This window comes from Limanda limanda, chromosome 11 (genome assembly GCF_963576545.1).
Source record: "Limanda limanda chromosome 11, fLimLim1.1, whole genome shotgun sequence".
Taxonomy (NCBI): domain Eukaryota; kingdom Metazoa; phylum Chordata; class Actinopteri; order Pleuronectiformes; family Pleuronectidae; genus Limanda; species Limanda limanda.
The window spans coordinates 2,251,967-2,269,339 of NC_083646.1; the positions used below are offsets into that span (position 1 = coordinate 2,251,967).

General features: G+C 40.1%; 1 protein-coding gene across 1 annotated transcript; it reads left to right on the forward strand.

Annotated features, from left to right (window-relative positions):
• The first annotated feature begins 2,694 nt into the window (after window positions 1-2,694).
• Window positions 2,695-13,357, forward strand: LOC133013506 (ubiquitin-conjugating enzyme E2 E1). The gene is made up of 6 exons (XM_061080462.1): window positions 2,695-2,782; window positions 5,981-6,164; window positions 7,048-7,098; window positions 10,717-10,849; window positions 11,942-12,089; window positions 13,237-13,357. Exons 2-6 carry the CDS (start codon window positions 6,010-6,012, stop codon window positions 13,332-13,334), a joined length of 585 nt encoding a protein of 194 aa, XP_060936445.1. The 5' UTR covers window positions 2,695-2,782; window positions 5,981-6,009; the 3' UTR covers window positions 13,335-13,357.
• Window positions 13,358-17,373: the final 4,016 nt, after the last annotated feature.

Sequence of the window (17,373 nt, forward strand, 5' to 3'; positions counted from 1 at the left end):
TCCATGCATATTGACACATATTAGATTTTTGTTATATCGCCATTGTTGAAGATTATATTGCAATATTTATTGATTTTGTATTATTAGCCCTACTTGAGCAAACTGTGTGTGATAAGATTTACCTAAAATGACAGAAACCATCTTTGAGAAAAGAATAACTTAACTCGAGCTTTACATACAGATGTGGCTTCACTTTTCAGAGTTGTCATGTCGTCCATCTTTACAAAGTAAGAGTCTGTGGTCTAATGTCAGTTTTTGGCCCTGACACAAATATCTCATCTATCACATGTGTTGCCATGAAATATTTGCACAAACATTCATGATTCACACGCACAATGAATCCTTCTGAAATAACTCCACATCGATTTGAGTTTTTGGTTCAGAAAAAAAAGCCAGACTCTTGTTCTTGTTAAATATTTACCGAGAAGCAACATCAGATAAACACAAAGACAAGAATCTTGCGTTATGAGATAAGAGCTGCAGCGAAGGGGCTCGATGCATTAAACATACATGAACATACCGCTTGTACATACGCAAACATACCTAGAGATTTTCATACACTTCGTAAAAAATAATTCTGACATTTCAGACTAAATTTGAACATGTTCTGCCTCTGCCCTTTGTTCTGAATAAATCATATCCAACTGAGGAAGTAATAAATGTCTTTGGGAGAACACGCAGAGTGCCGGTTCCTTCAGGGAACGGCGAGCAGTTATTTTCGCTGCTTTGTTGTAACTGTGATAAATGAAGCGAAGAATGATCATTAAGGACTCAGCTGGGAAAGCAGGAGTATTCTCACCTTCAATATTAGATTTATTCCACTTTGTGCAAATCGTCTCGTGTGCTTTGAAGGACTCTTTAAAGAAAAACAAGATTGAAAAAGACAAGATATGTGTGCGTGTAATTCAGTGTAATGGTTTTAGAATTGATCTTTTAATATACAATTTGCTAAAATCAGTGAAAATTTTGTTTTATCTTGTTCTCTCTCGTAATAAATAATATAAGGGTAAAAGTGTTTGAATGAGAACAAGGCTTAAAAAATAAGTTTTTTAAAGGATAAGAAAAAGGGGAAAGTAAAAATGTGTAGAAAACAAAGCAGGATGTATTGAGATGGATTTCACTGATCTTTCTCTGACATATTATATTATAAATGAGGCTTTAGAGCCTTTTCTGATTGGCCGGTGATGTGCATAAATAATAATCCGTCCATTAGCCGGCGGCAGAGCCAGCAGCAGGACGTCTGCCAAACTGGCTGCAGCCTCCACACCTGCGGTGATGGATGCTGGGATAATAACAGCGGATGCACAGTAAACTTGGCAAAGATCCGATGGAGGGATTAGGTTGACGTGCTGCAGTTATACAGTGTGTCTCAATAAACAAGACTTAAATCTACTGTACATCAAGCTGCCCTGCTTTGACTCCTTAATGGGCCTGGCCTTTATGCCAGAGATTAAAGGGATATAGATTTCATCATTGTAATGCCACGGTGAATCATGGCTTTGTGGGTGTAATCATTCTACAGCTCCGGTGACGTGTTGAAAGGTTTCTTCTGTCTTTAAAATGTAAAGAGACACGATGGGAAATGAATAAAAGCAAGAGTTGAGAGCATGCTTCTGTCAAAATATTGACACAGCGGTGTTCAGTCTAACAAGATTACCCTGTTAACCTCCTCAGCTCGTGTATCCACTCGCAGGTAACTGTGCATAATGTTCTTCATGCCTCATTTAATCACTTCGAGTCAACGATTCCACCTCGCAAATCTCTTCATTTCTTATTTACCACTCATTAAATCAGATGCAGTCCAGATACGCTTGTGTTGAAATGCAGCCAGAGTGACGTCCTTTAATTTAACAGATGGATAAACTACCCACATCAACAAGCTCTTATCTGATACATACAATATTCTTATTTTTCATGTATCTGGTGCAACGATGACAGCTGGTTGGTTATGAGTAATTCTGACATGTCACCACGAGCCTGTGGTCAGTTCAGGTGGTTTTTCAGTTTCCATCGTTGGCCAATGATGCAGCAGCTGAGTCATTGCTGAAGTTTAAATTCAATCTTCTGAATATGGTAAACAACACAATCACGCTTTCCCTCAGCGAAGGAGTTGATCAACAACCAACTGTTGATGAAACTTAAATGTATGAATACAAACCTAGCATCAGAAAAATGAAGTGAAAGTAAAAAAAGGTTGATGAAGTAAGTGCCTTAATATATCATGTGGTTTTATAATGTTATATATCGTTAAATTACTATTAATTTTAGCAGCTTTCTACTGTTGTAATTGGTGTTGTGTAGAACTGCAACTTAAATTGTGTATTGATGTGCTTAGTATTTATTGTATGACTGTAAATCTAAACAGAAACTAGTGAGAGATGCTTCATAAGTTCAAATCAACTCATAACTATTAAAGAGATGATGCTGATTACATAGAAGAATCAAATAATAATAAAGAAAATGTTCCTGTTATTCATTATTTCACTTTATACAGATTCAATATTAGAGCAAATGTCCAATAAGTCAACTCCTGATGCAAACATGTGCTGCGACTCCTCCTCACCTACAGAACCTTTAAATGTAATGTCATGTTATTAAAATATTAAAAATCATAAAGCACGTTATTGGACATGTTAACCCCGGAGCAGGTGATCATCTCCAGCCGGGGACCGGGGCTGGGACCGGGGCTTGCTGGGTCGCTGCAGCCGCGGGAGGCTACTTCCGCTCCGCAGAGGGCGACAGGCAGCGAGACGGTGGCGGAGCTCCAGACACAATAGACGGGGTAAGTTGCACCAGACAGCCGGGGATACGGTGGTGGTTCTCTGGGGGTCGGGTAGCGGAGGACGAGCGGTCCCTCCCCGGGGGTTCGGTGCTTGTCTCCGGCCGAACTCCTCGGTTCGTTCGTGGGTTGTTTTAAGAAAAAAAGACGAAACAAACAAACACTGGAGCTGGTGGCTCGGAAAACGGGCTCCGGCTATGTGCTGGAGCCGAGCGTTCTGTGTGTGTCTGTGTCTGTGTGTGTGTGTGTGTGTCTGTGTGTGTGAGTGTGAGAAACGGGTTTAATGTCTCCCTGTCTCCCGCACATTAAACATGTCTCTTATGTCTTTTTAAACTCACACCACCACCAGCACCGGGTCCCGGAACCAGGAGGACCGGGGGCCGGGCTCGGTGTCTCCCCGGCGTCGGCCCCTCTTGATGGGGATGCTTAGCGAAGCAGGATCCCCTGGCTGCGCTGCTCCAGGAAGTAGCCACCCCCCTGAAGTCGTCGGGCCCCTGTGTGTGTGTGTGTGTGGAGAGGGGGGGGGGGGGGGGTAGCATCGTGTACCAGGGGCTCCTCCGCCACGATGAAGATCAAACTGACCCCTTATGTTTATTAGTATTTAATAATAATAACATTATCTTGATTAGCTTTAGCCCGAGCTGTTAGCTAGCTGTGGAGCTAAAGGCTCGTTCACCGTCACGCAAACGTTAGCTACAACAGCTTTGTTAGCGCGCCCCCCCCCCCCCCACTCCCCCCCACTCATATACAGTTAACCAGGGGATTAATTTAACACGTTACATGTCAATTAAGACTTAAAGTGTAAATATGTCAAACAGCAACACATCCAGGGTTCATGTGCTCGAGTTAAAGGGAAGATGTGTGAGGCTGGTTTCACAATGAGACCTTTAAATTCACTTTAAATCATGATACACGTTAAAAAGACCCAAAATATGATAATTCACTTATTATTCCCTCATCACTATTATGGATAGGGGGGGGGGGGGGGGGTGTTTGAGTCCACTAAACACTTCTGGAGTTAAAGGGGTTGAAACGGCGTTGGAACCGAATCCATAACAACTGAAGTCAATGGAGACCAATGATTCAAACGTTAAAAAACAACAGAAAATAAACATTAAAAATGCCTTAATTCTGCACCTGTGATGTCATCGAAGCGTCCGCCAGCCCCAACGTTCGAATCCGATTCCAAACGGCGTCTTCTACATCGTGTTATTAGCCTAATTATCGTCTGTGGTCCACGCGTGAACTCGAGGATAACAGCGAATGTCCAGATTTAAAACATCAAGTAACTGAAGCGGCTTTCGAGAATTTCAGTTTTTGGGTGAACTATCCCTTTAAACTTTAAATACCTCACAGAATGAACTTTACTTCCTGTTTACTGACCAAAGTTTGATAGATAATAATCACCCATTAGGGAAGAAGCAGCCTAGAGTTACTTAACAACAACAACATGAATTTATTGAGGTTTAGTATTTTTTTCTGCTCGCTTTTACAGTGTCGAACAATAATTCGCCCGAAATTAAGTCGTTGATTATCGAGCGCGAGCCGAACAAGCTGCAGAAGGATCGTCTGATTATATCAAAACGTCAAATCAGATTTAGTCATCGTGGTTTTGCAGCTGTGTTATTGAGTTTTGCTCTAGACCAATCACAAGTCAGTCTCGGCTCTCAATCATGACCTTTACCAGACCAAATAACAAATTAAAACCAAATTTACCAGGAAAAACGTGAACAAAACTACGAAAAACTTGTATGACGTGTAGGTTGACTTTTGTAATTTGCTCTGTGTCCCATCCACGGACATGGAGGAGGCGGGGTTAATGACCTACACTGAGGGTTAGATGCTGATGCTGCAGTTTCGCTGTCCTGTCATTAATCTTTAGTCTGTGATCTTTCGAGTGTTTGATTGAATGAAACTCAAAAATAAATGTGCGTGAGAGAGAGATTCCCCCCCCCCCCATTGAACCCCCACGTATTAGATGGTCATTCTGGCAATCTCTGTACTAACAATGTGAAAACAAACCCCCGACTGTCGTGCATTCCGAGACATCCAGAGTATCTCGGAATTTAAAGTGATCTGTGGGAAGAGTGGGTGTAAATTCCTACATCAAGAATAGAAAGACTGCGTACAGAGGGGGGGGGGGGTTCGCCAGTAGGATGCTCTGAATTGTACACGACAAAATGAATGTTTGATGCTATTTTTAGTTTTTACATCCTGAAAGAAAGAGTCAGAGTGAATTAATGTTTCAAGGAACATTTGACTGAATAGGTAGATAGATAGATGGATAGATAGATGATAGATAGATAGATAGATGGATGGATAGATAGATAGATAGATAGATAGATAGATAGATAGATAGATAGATAGATAGATAGATAGATAGATAGATAGATAGATAGATAGATAGATAGATTACTTTATTCATCCCCGAAGGGAAATTAAGTCGTCGTAGCAGCCGGTATATTTGAATACAATAGAATAAAATTAAAAATATTGAGGTAGAAAGAATAAAAACAGAAACACAAAATAAATAGGTAGATAAGGTGCAGTGGCAAGATGATGGTAATAGTACTGATGATATGATGGTAATGTTATTGTTAGACAGTATATAAAAATAGTACAGTATATATAGTATATAATATAACATAATATATATTTATATATGATAGTAATTATACCAATATAATAGCAGTATATAGTAATAAAGGCAGCAACAGTATATATAATAATTATAGTAAATATAATAATAATACCATGTACACATGTATAAATATGTGTATAGACTTATATATACAAAGAATATACAGAGAGTATGATATAATATGATATGTAGTAGAGGTATAAATATAAGTATTTGACTATACAATAGATAATATAATATACTATGAGTGTAAGAATATGTAGACAGAGTGTGCAAAAGACAATATTATTGTATAAAATGATATATAATATCAATATGGTTTATATTAACACATATCACATATGATGTGAAGTCAGTGTATATGGAGCGGAGTGTTGTACAGGTACACAGAGCAAGGAGACAGGTTTAGTGCAGTTCTGTGATGGTGGGTCTGACAGAGGGAGAGGAGTTAGTGAAACCAGCTCTCTGCCACTCGGAGGACAGGTTAGCGTCTCCTCCTCTTCCACTGTACTCTGACGCAGTTACCTGATTTCTTCCCCCGGTTGGTTTCTCCCACACAGGTTCCGGCTCTTCTTCAATCCAAACCGGTATGTCGGATGAGGATTCCCGTGCCAGCACCAGCTCTTCCTCATCACCACCTTCCTCCAGCCAAACCAGACAGAGGGACACGCCTTGTAAGAAGAAACGGGAGAGCAAAGCCAGCATGAACAAGACCTCCAAGCTGCTTTCCACCAGCGCCAAAAGGTACAAAGCACCAAAACCAGCAGATTGTGCAAAGGTTGATAAATCAGTTATTGTTCTAATGTAGCTCACGATCACTCCCCGGATATTGTTCTCATCAGAATCAGAAGGTATTTATTGCCAAGTAGGTTTATACCCACCTGGAATTTGCGCTGGTTATTGGTGCATACAATGAACATAGAAACATAAAAGCACAATAAATACAACACACATAAGAAAAAAAACAATAAATATTTACTCACTATTTACTTCTTTTTTACTCACTTTTCCTTATACAAAGTAACATTTATTTAGACATAAAAATATCTATATAAAAGATACATTATATAAAAAGTGTAGTAAAAAGTGAAATGCGTTTCTGTCTGGTGATAAGCTGGCATTTCTCTTGGGGAAGAACGGCACATGACAAGAAACAACTTTTAACAATAATATAAAGCAAGTTGCAGCTGGAAAATTTAGTAGTAATTTACTATTAGTAAATTGAATAGTAAGTTACAGTAATAGTTCCAGCTCCTCCCCCTTGCATCATCCTTCAGGAGTCACACAGGGACACATCAGTCCAGACGACGACCACGTGTCCACTCGCTCGTAGAAAGCAGCGTAAATGGATCATAACGTACTTAGTCACAAGATGTGCTGAGTTTGCAGTAAATGACACCAGGCTTCCCCCCTTTTCTCTCTTCTGGAAAAAACAAAGAGATCACTTCTCACCATCCTGGTTCTTCAGTGAGTCAGTCTCACAATCGTGGTTTAGACGGTGGCAGAGATGAAAACACGCTCACAAACCAAAGTGATTCAAGTTGTTAATCATTTTCTCTCGGTAACTCCCTGAAGTTTCATTATTGTGATTCTCCAGAGCCTGATTCTGATTTGTGTTTCTCTGCAGGATTCAGAAAGAGCTGGCTGACATTACACTGGACCCGCCCCCCAACTGCAGGTGAGTTCCTCTCTCTGCTTCCAGTCTGTGTTTGTTCAGCGGTGAACTCGGCAAAACCCTGGTCACACTAATCTTCTCCTGGTTCCAGTTTCTATAAAACCTTATCTCAGGTGCTGATATCCTGGATACTAGACTATTTTTCGCTTGTAATCATATTTACTGACAAGCAGCATTTCCTTTTTAATAAATTAGGAACTTCTAAACTCGCCAATATTGTCATGGGAACAGGACATTTTTCCACTGTAAGATTCTAATCGCTCTCTTGTGGAAAACTATCATGTCATTAGTGTCCGTTTCTGTGATAAACTAAAATTAACTCGTAACATCCACCACTTTAATATGAGCCGTGTAACAGTAATTTTAGGCGCCGATATTCATGCACTGAAATTATATTAAGCACTCCTCCAATATGAAGTATAAATAGTGCAGTTACAATTTTGTCTTGACAAAAACAAAAATAAATTTTGGTGGACTGGTCCCGGTTTGATTTGCAATTCAAACACTTGTGTACTGTCGGCTTTTTATTGACGGGACTAGAATATGTCCTCTTCTATTCAACTCAGTGCAAGTGAATTATCATGTACAATAAAAACAATTATAGCATTTTTTTTTAAACAATAAGGACATGTTTAGGATTATGCTTTTATTTCTAAATATTCTGATGTTCAGGACATAACAAGAAACAATCTGGATGCCAGGGAAATTGTATTGGGAAGTTTTCACTAGTTTCTATCGACAAAATCAAGTAATTGGGAACCTAATCAGATAATTAAATATCTGCTGCCCTGTATTCATATGGTGTTTAACACACAGAGTTCAGTATTAAGTGGGATTGACCTTTTCTGCAGCTGCACATTAGTGTTGTGTGCACGACTTTCCTTTTTAAAAGTGGATGGTCTGGACTCAAAGCTCCTTCCTGCAGTGGCCAGTGGGGAAATCACTGAAGCCCTTTCTGCTTCAGGCGTCTGTTCTGCAGCAGAGTCTGACCTCTGACCTCCCACAGAAAAAGGAGTCTCTCTCTCATCAGGTCTCAGTAGATCAAACAAGCAACCTCAGGCCACAGAGCAGCTACACAAGTGAACAGCGTCTGGATATTTTCTGCTGAAAGACAAAGAAAGTGGTGTTTACTCACAGTCGCAGCCTTAGAACCAAACCGTTCCTGCTTTGAATCTCGGTTGTTTGCTGCTTTTTCTCTACATTTCATCTCATGTATACAAAAAGAACAGAGGAAATAATCACCAGGCAAAAGCTGTTGAATTTCATTTAGTTCACCTAGCGCCCCACAGGCAAACCAGCCCACATTCGAAAGTTGTTATGAAATCAAGTTGTTAGTTTGATTCAGGGAAGCACCTGGAACTGACAGACTCTTAAGTTTACCACAAGTTGTTAAAATGTGGGTTTCAGGAGGTATTTTAAACCATGTTTTTTAAAAGGTCATTGCTCAGACAACAATAGATTTGAGTATCTTTCAAAATCTATTCAACACACCAGTGCACAGTTCTTGCATAACTAGCAAAACAATGAAATGTCTCTGAATACATAAGACATTTTAAATTCAGAATTCTGAGTGATGGAGATAAAGTGATTTGTGCCTCATGGCTTGAATCATAGAAAGTCCCTGTAACTGCTACCACCTCCTTGACAGATAATTAATCAACCAATTCACTAAGTTTTATATGAAATTAATCCATCTGGTTTAATTAAACATTCGTGTAAGCTTTCTGAACTACACTGAGTTATGAAAGTGCTTACCCTCAAAACTCTCAAAGTTCAACATTACAGCTGCTTCACTGTTAAAAACATAATAATGTCCGTCTGCGCCGGGAACTGTTTAAACCTCAGGAGAACTTTTCATCTCGCTGATGCACATCAAACAACATTCATCCCCCGTGATATCAAAGTGAAATGATTCCTTTATCCTTTAATGTCTGATGGTAAATGCATATAAAGTGAAAGTTCTCATCTGTCACGTTTCCACTCGTATCTTTCATCACTCGGTTGATTAAGCCAAGCTGAGTTCTCAGGATGGATTTCATGGAACCGAAACGCTGCCAGAGATCTGTGTTAACGTGGATCAGAAATGCACAGCAGTGAGCAACCCCCCCCCCCCCCCCCCAAGAGTTTTGGATCAATACTATTATATCTTGTACTCATGATGACCCCCCGAGGGTCTCTAGACCACATGTACTGCATGTGAGGGGGGGGGAAGGCCGGGCAGCTTTGAGGGAAAATCAATACAGATTACAGATCATGACACACAGACTCATCGCTGGGGATTCGCTTTGAACTGGAGAATCTTCTGAATGATGCACGAGGGGAAATCAACTTTCACCGCCTCACATTCAGAAGGAAAATAAACTGAAGCGGATCCGGCTGCCAAAATTCAGTCAGCGGAAATTCACTCGTTTATTTATTTTATATCGAAATTATATATTTTTTAAAATTCAAATCCAGCCACAACATTCCCTTGGATCTTGAAATTAAATTTTAGGGGTGTTCAGGTCAGAGGTCTCTCTGATATGAATGTTTTTGATCATAACTCAGGAATAAACCCAGACAAATGTCTAATTGGATAAAATTTGATGAAGTGTTATTTATAATCAGCTGCACCTTACTTTCTGTAAAGCTCCTCCAGAAATCAATCATTAAGGGTTCTTACGAGTGTGAGCACATCACGTTCATTCTCACCTCGTTGCACTAGCTACTCGTGGTTTTAAGAATCAATTTAAACATTTTATTCCTTAAATCTGGACCTCACCTCCTCATCCCTTGTTCTCCTGCTTCTACACTTTGATCTGTGAGAGCTGTTGTTCTCTGCACCCGGGGGCAAGACTGGAGAAAAGACTTCTACTGTCTACAACTGTGGAATAACTTCCCTTTTATAAAAGTGCTTTCAATTGGATGTTTTGTCCACAACCCTAATTAAATTGCACAATTTATTTTCAGTTTTTTACGTCTGAAGCACTTAGTAAACCAGTTATTTCTAAAAGTTCTATATTGATAACGTGTTTATCCTTGAACACCAGGACCTGGGAATAGAGCGGAGGAGGTCATGACCGTATTTCTTGCAACACGTCTTGTTGGAAATGGTTCTAACGGCTTCTCCTCCTCCTGCTGCTGCTGAATGAAGTGTTACTTTTACTGGTATTTCCCTGAAGTGACACGTCGGGCTGATGATGAACGGAAGTTGTATTTATAGACTTTTAAGTTTAACTGCTGCTGAAGAAAGAAACACACACATAGACACACAAACACTCCATTATGCACATGAGGACTGTTGTACTGTTGTGATCACTGCATTGATTTGAACATTGATGTAGATTCAGTTGTATTTATGTAAAGAAACAGCTGCTCATTATCTATATTAACATATTGTCACACTTCCTCATTGTTTAGGTGTCGTCTTTTTCTCCTCTTGTCTTTTCCCCTGAAAATGATGAGGCTGCTTTTGCGTTTCTGTTTTTTTTGTGGCAGAGACGACAACAAACACACAATCTATCAAATCTAAATTTTCAGATCTTGTGTAGGTTGTGGATTCAGCCTCAGGGAACAATAATGATCCTGTGTAGATGTTCACAATCGCCCAGTGGTTGAGTGTTTGTGTTTCACTCTCTGCAGTGCTGGCCCCAAAGGAGACAACATCTATGAGTGGAGGTCGACCATCCTGGGACCACCGGGCTCCGTGTACGAGGGAGGCGTCTTCTTCCTGGACATCGCCTTCACACCCGACTACCCCTTCAAACCCCCCAAGGTACAGACGCTGATACCACACGTCTTAAAGCCTTTTTAAACCACACAAACAAATCAAAATGCAGTGTGTGTCCGGTCCAGTGGCAGATTCACGAGTAAGAGTTTCTGACTCAGAAACGTAATAAATAAAACACTTCAGGGATTCGTACGATGTCCCAATCAAACCTTAATGACAAAGGAATGTTATAACAGTTTAAATATCAATAAAAGAAACTCAAATGCAACCAAATAGAACTTGAATGATTGAAAATATGAGTAAAAATCACATCTCCTGCATTTTGTATTCTGTCAAATAAAAGTTCCCATCCCAGTCAACCTGATTAACGATACCAATATGCCTGGGATATAATTGGCTGAGCAGTATTAGATCTGGGCTGTTTAAATAACACCAGACAGTGGCAATAAAACCCTGATGGTAAAAACATCTGTTTATCCACTGGAATCACAACACAAATGTAATAATGTAAAACATATTCAACAACCTGGAAAATATAAGTAACATTCATTGTATTTTGGCTTTTCTTTCTGCTGTTTTGTTTTGTTTTTGAGACAAACTCTCTGCTCTTGAACATGTTTCATATCTGCTCTTGTGTTTGTGTGAATGGAAAAGTTTGGTTTATGGTGGAAACCACAGCAGGAAATAACCTTATGAAGTGAAAGGAGCAGAGAAGAGATTTAGAAAATGCTCATACGCAGGTTTTCCGGCCACTTGTTCGTTCCAAATAATTTCATTGTCACCGTTTGCATCCGTGCGTTTACTGCATTACGTGATTTTTTTATTTCAAAGTCTCAATGAGAAGCCTGAAAGAAAATTACTTTGACAAGATGGGGTTTCCTGGCATGCTGAAGTTCCTCTGTTCAGCCACCAGAGGGCTTGTTTTCCTCCTGCAGACGACAAAGGGAAATAAATCATTGACGTCAGGTTTAATACTGAAGATAACAAAGTTGTACAAGGTTTAGGAGTCTACCCATAATTACTAATGCAACACAAACTTGAATATTAAACATTAAAAAGTCTTCTTTAACATCTACAAAGGTTAATTTGAGCCTCATCTGTACACGTGAGATTCACACGCGCTTCTCGTTGTTGCAGGTGACATTTCGCACCAGGATCTATCACTGCAACATCAACAGCCAGGGGGTGATCTGTCTGGACATCCTGAAGGACAACTGGAGCCCGGCCCTCACCATCTCCAAGGTGCTGCTGTCCATCTGCTCCCTGCTCACAGACTGTAACCCAGGTGAGATCCTCATCCACGTATACAAGTGGAAATATGAGACTTCTGCATGTGCTTTAAATTTGTTTTCATACTCAAGTCCTCAAGTGGACAAGCAGTCAAATTCAGTTCTACACTGTTAAACGATGTATTAAAAAGCCACGAGCACTTCCAGCTCTCATTGTTTCCCAAGGCCGAGGAGCGCTCTCACAGTTTAGGGCTTCAACTTATAAATAATAAAACCACACTTTCGCTGCAGAAAAGAGCAAGTGACCCAGGTGAGGCCACAATGCAAAGACAGACACGGCAGTGGTAGTGAGACTCTTCAGTTGTTGATCGTTCTAGGTTTAATATTTAAGTTACCACACAGAGTTTGTGTTCTACAAGAATTCAGACTCAGGAAAGCAGAGTGTTTAGTTGTCTCTCTTCTAAACTCACCTTTTCTCAGCCTGAAATATAAATATACATGAATTTAAATGTTCAGACTCAGTTTCAGTTCCAGGGATTTGATATGAATCATCTTTCTCTATAAATGGCACGGAAACAGCATGTCCAGGATTTTATAGAAGAGGTTTATGCTGCTATATTTTAATCGCTGTGAAATCCTAGACAGGAAATCCAACGTCATCTGGACGACGTCCTGTTGTAGTTTATAAATGTTCTGAAACCCACGGGGGAGTTTCTGCATCTCTTGAGCCATTTAGGGTCAAAAACTAAACGTAGAACTTTGCTGCTGATTTGTTCGGACGTCTCAGTGATTATCTTTCTGATTCTGCTCATGTACGAATAATTTTATTTGATAATATAAACATCTCCGTCCTTAAAAGACAAACTGAAACTGTAACGGTGCTAAAATATCCTCGGCCCATCTTGTGCACATAAAATAATTTTTCTTTCTTTAACGTTCTTTGTGAAGCACTATGTAACAGCTGATTTGAAAGATGCTTTATAAATTAAATATTATTAAGTAATTGCGTGTCTATAAAAGAGAAACGTTTCAGTTAAAAAGAACCAGATTCAACAGAATTCCACAACAAAACTAAAAATGTCAGATGAGGAAAGTGTAAATTCACGAGACTTCATGTATTCGACCTATTGTTCATTTGTCTTTGTTCTAATTTAAACATTGTGGAAAAATTAAATGATTTTATTGAATTCTTTCTCCATTCAGCTGATCCCCTGGTGGGAAGCATCGCCACCCAGTACACGACTAACAGAGCGGAACATGACCGAACAGCCAAACAGTGGACAAAGCGATACGCCACATAAACCCACAGAGGAGGAGGAGGAGGAGGAGGAGGAGGGGGTGGTCTGTGCTGGGGGGGTTATTTCTATCTCAGATTTTTAGTACTTTATTGTCTGGTATATTTTTTGCTTCCTGATTAAGTTATCTCCGCAAATATGGTAATAAAGGAACACAATGGAAAGGAAGTCTCGTCCGTTTCTTTTTTTGTTTTTACATTGTTAATTAAAGAGTGGATTCTAAATGTAAACGCTATGTGGTCATATTCTCTATAACCACTAAATGTCATGCTGGGAACATGGGACCCGGTTCTTATTGATGACTATTCTAATGTTTTTGATATGTTGTTGATTATGAGTATATTTAATCATCCGATGACACTTTAATCCACATATTGAACATTTCTATTCAGTCTAGTTTGCAGTTTTGTGATTATAGGTGTGTGTTAATGTTCAACTCATAAGTGGAAGCTGTGAACAGATAATGAGACACGATGATAAAACAGTTTCCTGCTGATAAACAAACCAACCAGCAGAACCCCAGACAGGCTGAAGACATGATCCCTTTGGTGGAAGAAACAACATGAATCGTCTGAAAATAATAAACAGGTTGAGTCCCGTGCAGGGAGTTTGTCTAAATCTAGTGATATCGAGTGATTGTAGTTTTCATCCTCTGGGATCAGAAACATGAAGTCTGTGTTTCAGAGTTCAGCTCTTTAAATACTTGTGAGATCACGGCTGACGTGGTCCCGATGATCTTTTGTTCTGCCAAAACTCAACGATTCCTCAGAGGCCTGAACTCCGGCCGCCCGGCTGAGTCTGGGAAACAAACACACTCTCACTCTGGGTAGATGTTAACAGAACACACTATTTATGGCTCTTTTCTTACTGCTCTTATCTCCCTTCAAATCGATCGACCTCATAAAGGAACGAGCTTTAAGGAAACGGCAGCTTTAAGATTTCACTAATCTCCGCTAATCAAACCCCAGCTGGTGTCGTACACGTGCAGCAGCTTGACTCATCAGATTTTTCTTTTTAGGTCAGCAGGTTTCGACGTGAATCATTCACATTCAAATCACAGCTCTGTTGTATAATCAGTGAGGTTTATGAGACAGCGACAGAGAGAGGGAGGAGTAAACATGTGTGACCTCTGTAGGGAGTCGCCAAGATCAGAGGTCGAGGACGTCAGGCTCTGGTAATCTGTCGGTGGAGCGATGAGACACGAGCCCGACGACTGATCGAGGGAATTCCTTTTCACTTTCTTTGACACGACTTGATTCCAATTAACACGAATGTTTGGCCTCGGCGCAGGTTTCCAGTTTCCTTAGAGCGAATCCAGTTCCTACTCTGACCCTGGAACTGGTTCTGGTCCAAACTGGGACCACTTCCCACCTGTTGTTTCTGCACATTCACTAATAATTCAACGAATGCTGTTTGTTTTGTTATTCTGTGTCCTCTTCAACTATTGAACTGTGACGTCAAGTTCTTTGCTCTTTAAAAAAAAATCTCAATTCACTTGCACAACCATTTTTCCTGTGTCATAATATCGGGAACACGTGATCCGACACGTGTCTCATGTTGCAGAGGTGTCACGTTTTAATTTGATTGTCTAACCGTGGAATAGCTGTGGATGTGCTGGTTGGTTTGGTTTGTTGGAACGGATGAAGCAACGTGAGGAGCAGAGAGACATTTAGAGAGAGGGAGGGAAAAACCCGTCGACATGATATCGTCTGAATTTCACCTCCTGAAGAGGAAACTGACAAGAAACAAAAGAGGCCGTGAGAAAAAAAAGCTTCAAACCCGAGAATGAAACAGTTTGATTCTGTCAGTGAGTCGTAGGTTTTGCAAATAAATATGAAACTTTGCATCTTTTACGACCTTGTGTTCCTTTGTCTTTTTGATCAACTCTTAACTTGTTGCGTGTTCATCTTCTGAAGACACTGAACTGCCTCTCGGTTTCTGAAAAAGTTGTATTTATTTGTTTTATTCCTGTCAAATGTGTAAAAGGTGTCAAACACATGACACGGAGCCACAGACCAACCCCACCTGTCATCGCCCGGGAGCGTCCCAAGTATCTCTAACTTACATCGAGCTGGAACGAGTGCCAAGAACATCGTGTTCTCCCCTCATGCGATATGATCTGCAACTTCTCCTTTAAATAGGTCAGAGTTGGAAGGAAGGTAAGTTGTTAAGTAGTTGGATAAGACCACAGGTCCAAACCGGTCCAAACAGGGAAAAGTCTCCTCAGTCGGATGTTTTAATCACTTTATGTCAGAAAATAAAGATTACACTGATATGTAATGTTTCATGTTTCCTTTAGAATATGTAAAATAGATTTGGGGCAGCTAGTTAGTCCATCATATTACAGTATTGAACAATATGTCAAGTAAGTATGTTTACATTTTAGTTAAAATTCAATCCAGGTTTGTTTTCCCCCTTAACAACTTCACTTTTGTGTCTTTTCACCTACACATATATGCACTATTTGATCATGTGGAGGGTTTTAAGGGTATTTCCATGATTCTTGAGAAAATGACAATATGAAATTTCACTTCTCTCAGACTTGTAGAAAGAGGACTTGTGTGATTTGGCAGATTATTGTCAGCATCTCCTCTGGAAGTCGTGTGTTTCCATGTAGGCGTCGTCAAGAGCCGAGATGAACATCATGTACGAATCCAAACAGCCGATGAAGTCAGCTCCAGAGTCTGATGGAAAACTAAACATTGTGTCTGCAGCCAAAGATAACACAATATGTCATCGGTATTGTGTATTAACCGGCCCAAATCAACTCATGCAAGTGACCGTTAGTTTGTGATGCTTTTCACACATGCCCTGGTAACAGGGTTTTAAAAACTCGTATCACTATTTCATTTTCTTCTTGTTTGACAGATGTATTAACACACTACTGACACAGGGGGGTCGTTGTGGGCTGTAGGTCGAGGTAAAGAAGGTCGTCCACTAACCAGAAGATCTGTGGTTCAGTCCCTGTCCCCAGACTGTCCCTGAGAACTGTGTGTGTCTGTGTCAGCAGTGTGTGAAAAATGTGTGATAGAAAACCAGTTCACAGGAAGTGTAGAGTTGTAAAGTTCAAACTAAATCTCTGAATCTAATGTGTTGTTTTGAGTCAGTTCACCTCGTTGTGTTTATAGTAAACACAACACGTGCATCTATTCACATGTACTTTACACACATACATGTGTATATGCACACATGTATTTATACACACAAATGTGCTTAAACACATGTATGTACACATGCAAACACACTGATACACATTTTGTATTTTATGAAATAGATAAACAACTTGATTCTGATTTATCTTTCACTCAAAGTGGGATCCACTGTGAGTGTGTTGGATTCAGTGACATCTAGTGGTGACAAGTCACATTGCAGCTGGACACCCCTCACCTCCCCCTTCCCTCCCCTTCCCAACATGTAATGGAAACTGTGGTAACCTTCAGTTGTCATAAAAACTCAAAAGATTTACTTTGTCCAGTTTGGACAAAGTGTAAAAAACATGGCGGCGTCCATAGAGAGGATCTGCTTCTGCTGCAAATATATAGATTTTAAATATAGATTTAAATAAAAAGTACACAAAGTACTTAAATACAAGGGGTCATTTAAGGTGAAGAAAACAATCATTCGTACAATTTAGATGAAACGCCCTCGAAACAGACGTAGAATTATTTTATATTCAATTTCTATAAATATTACACACTGGACCTTTAAATTCTTTGCTATGTGAGATGTGCACTTTAATGATTTGATTTGTTTGAGGGAGGGAGTGGGGGGGGTGAGGCTGTTGGTTTTGTAGCCCTGTTGTTGTTTTGTTGTTTGTGTCATCACTGCAGTATAAAGTATATGTAGTATTTGGTGTGAAGTATAATGTACACATGAAACAAAGCGAGTAGAGTAAAACCTGAATGACTCCATGTTCCACCAGCAAAATGTGTGTGTGTCTGTGTGTGTCTGTGCATGTGTGTGTGTGTGCTTGCTTTCACGTTGTGCGATGCAACGTGACCTGCTCGGTTCCCGCCCCCTCTGTTACGCGTCAGGCCGCCTGGCC

Excerpts from the sequence above, each read along its gene's own strand:
- LOC133013506 (XM_061080462.1), top strand. The coding sequence starts at position 6,010 with ATGTCGGATGAGGATTCCCGTGCCAGCACCAGCTCTTCCTCATCACCA. Across the intron at positions 6,165-7,047 it reads CTTTCCACCAGCGCCAAAAG|GATTCAGAAAGAGCTGGCTG; the intron begins GTACAAAGCACC and ends GTTTCTCTGCAG. Across the intron at positions 10,850-11,941 it reads ACCCCTTCAAACCCCCCAAG|GTGACATTTCGCACCAGGAT; the intron begins GTACAGACGCTG and ends TCGTTGTTGCAG.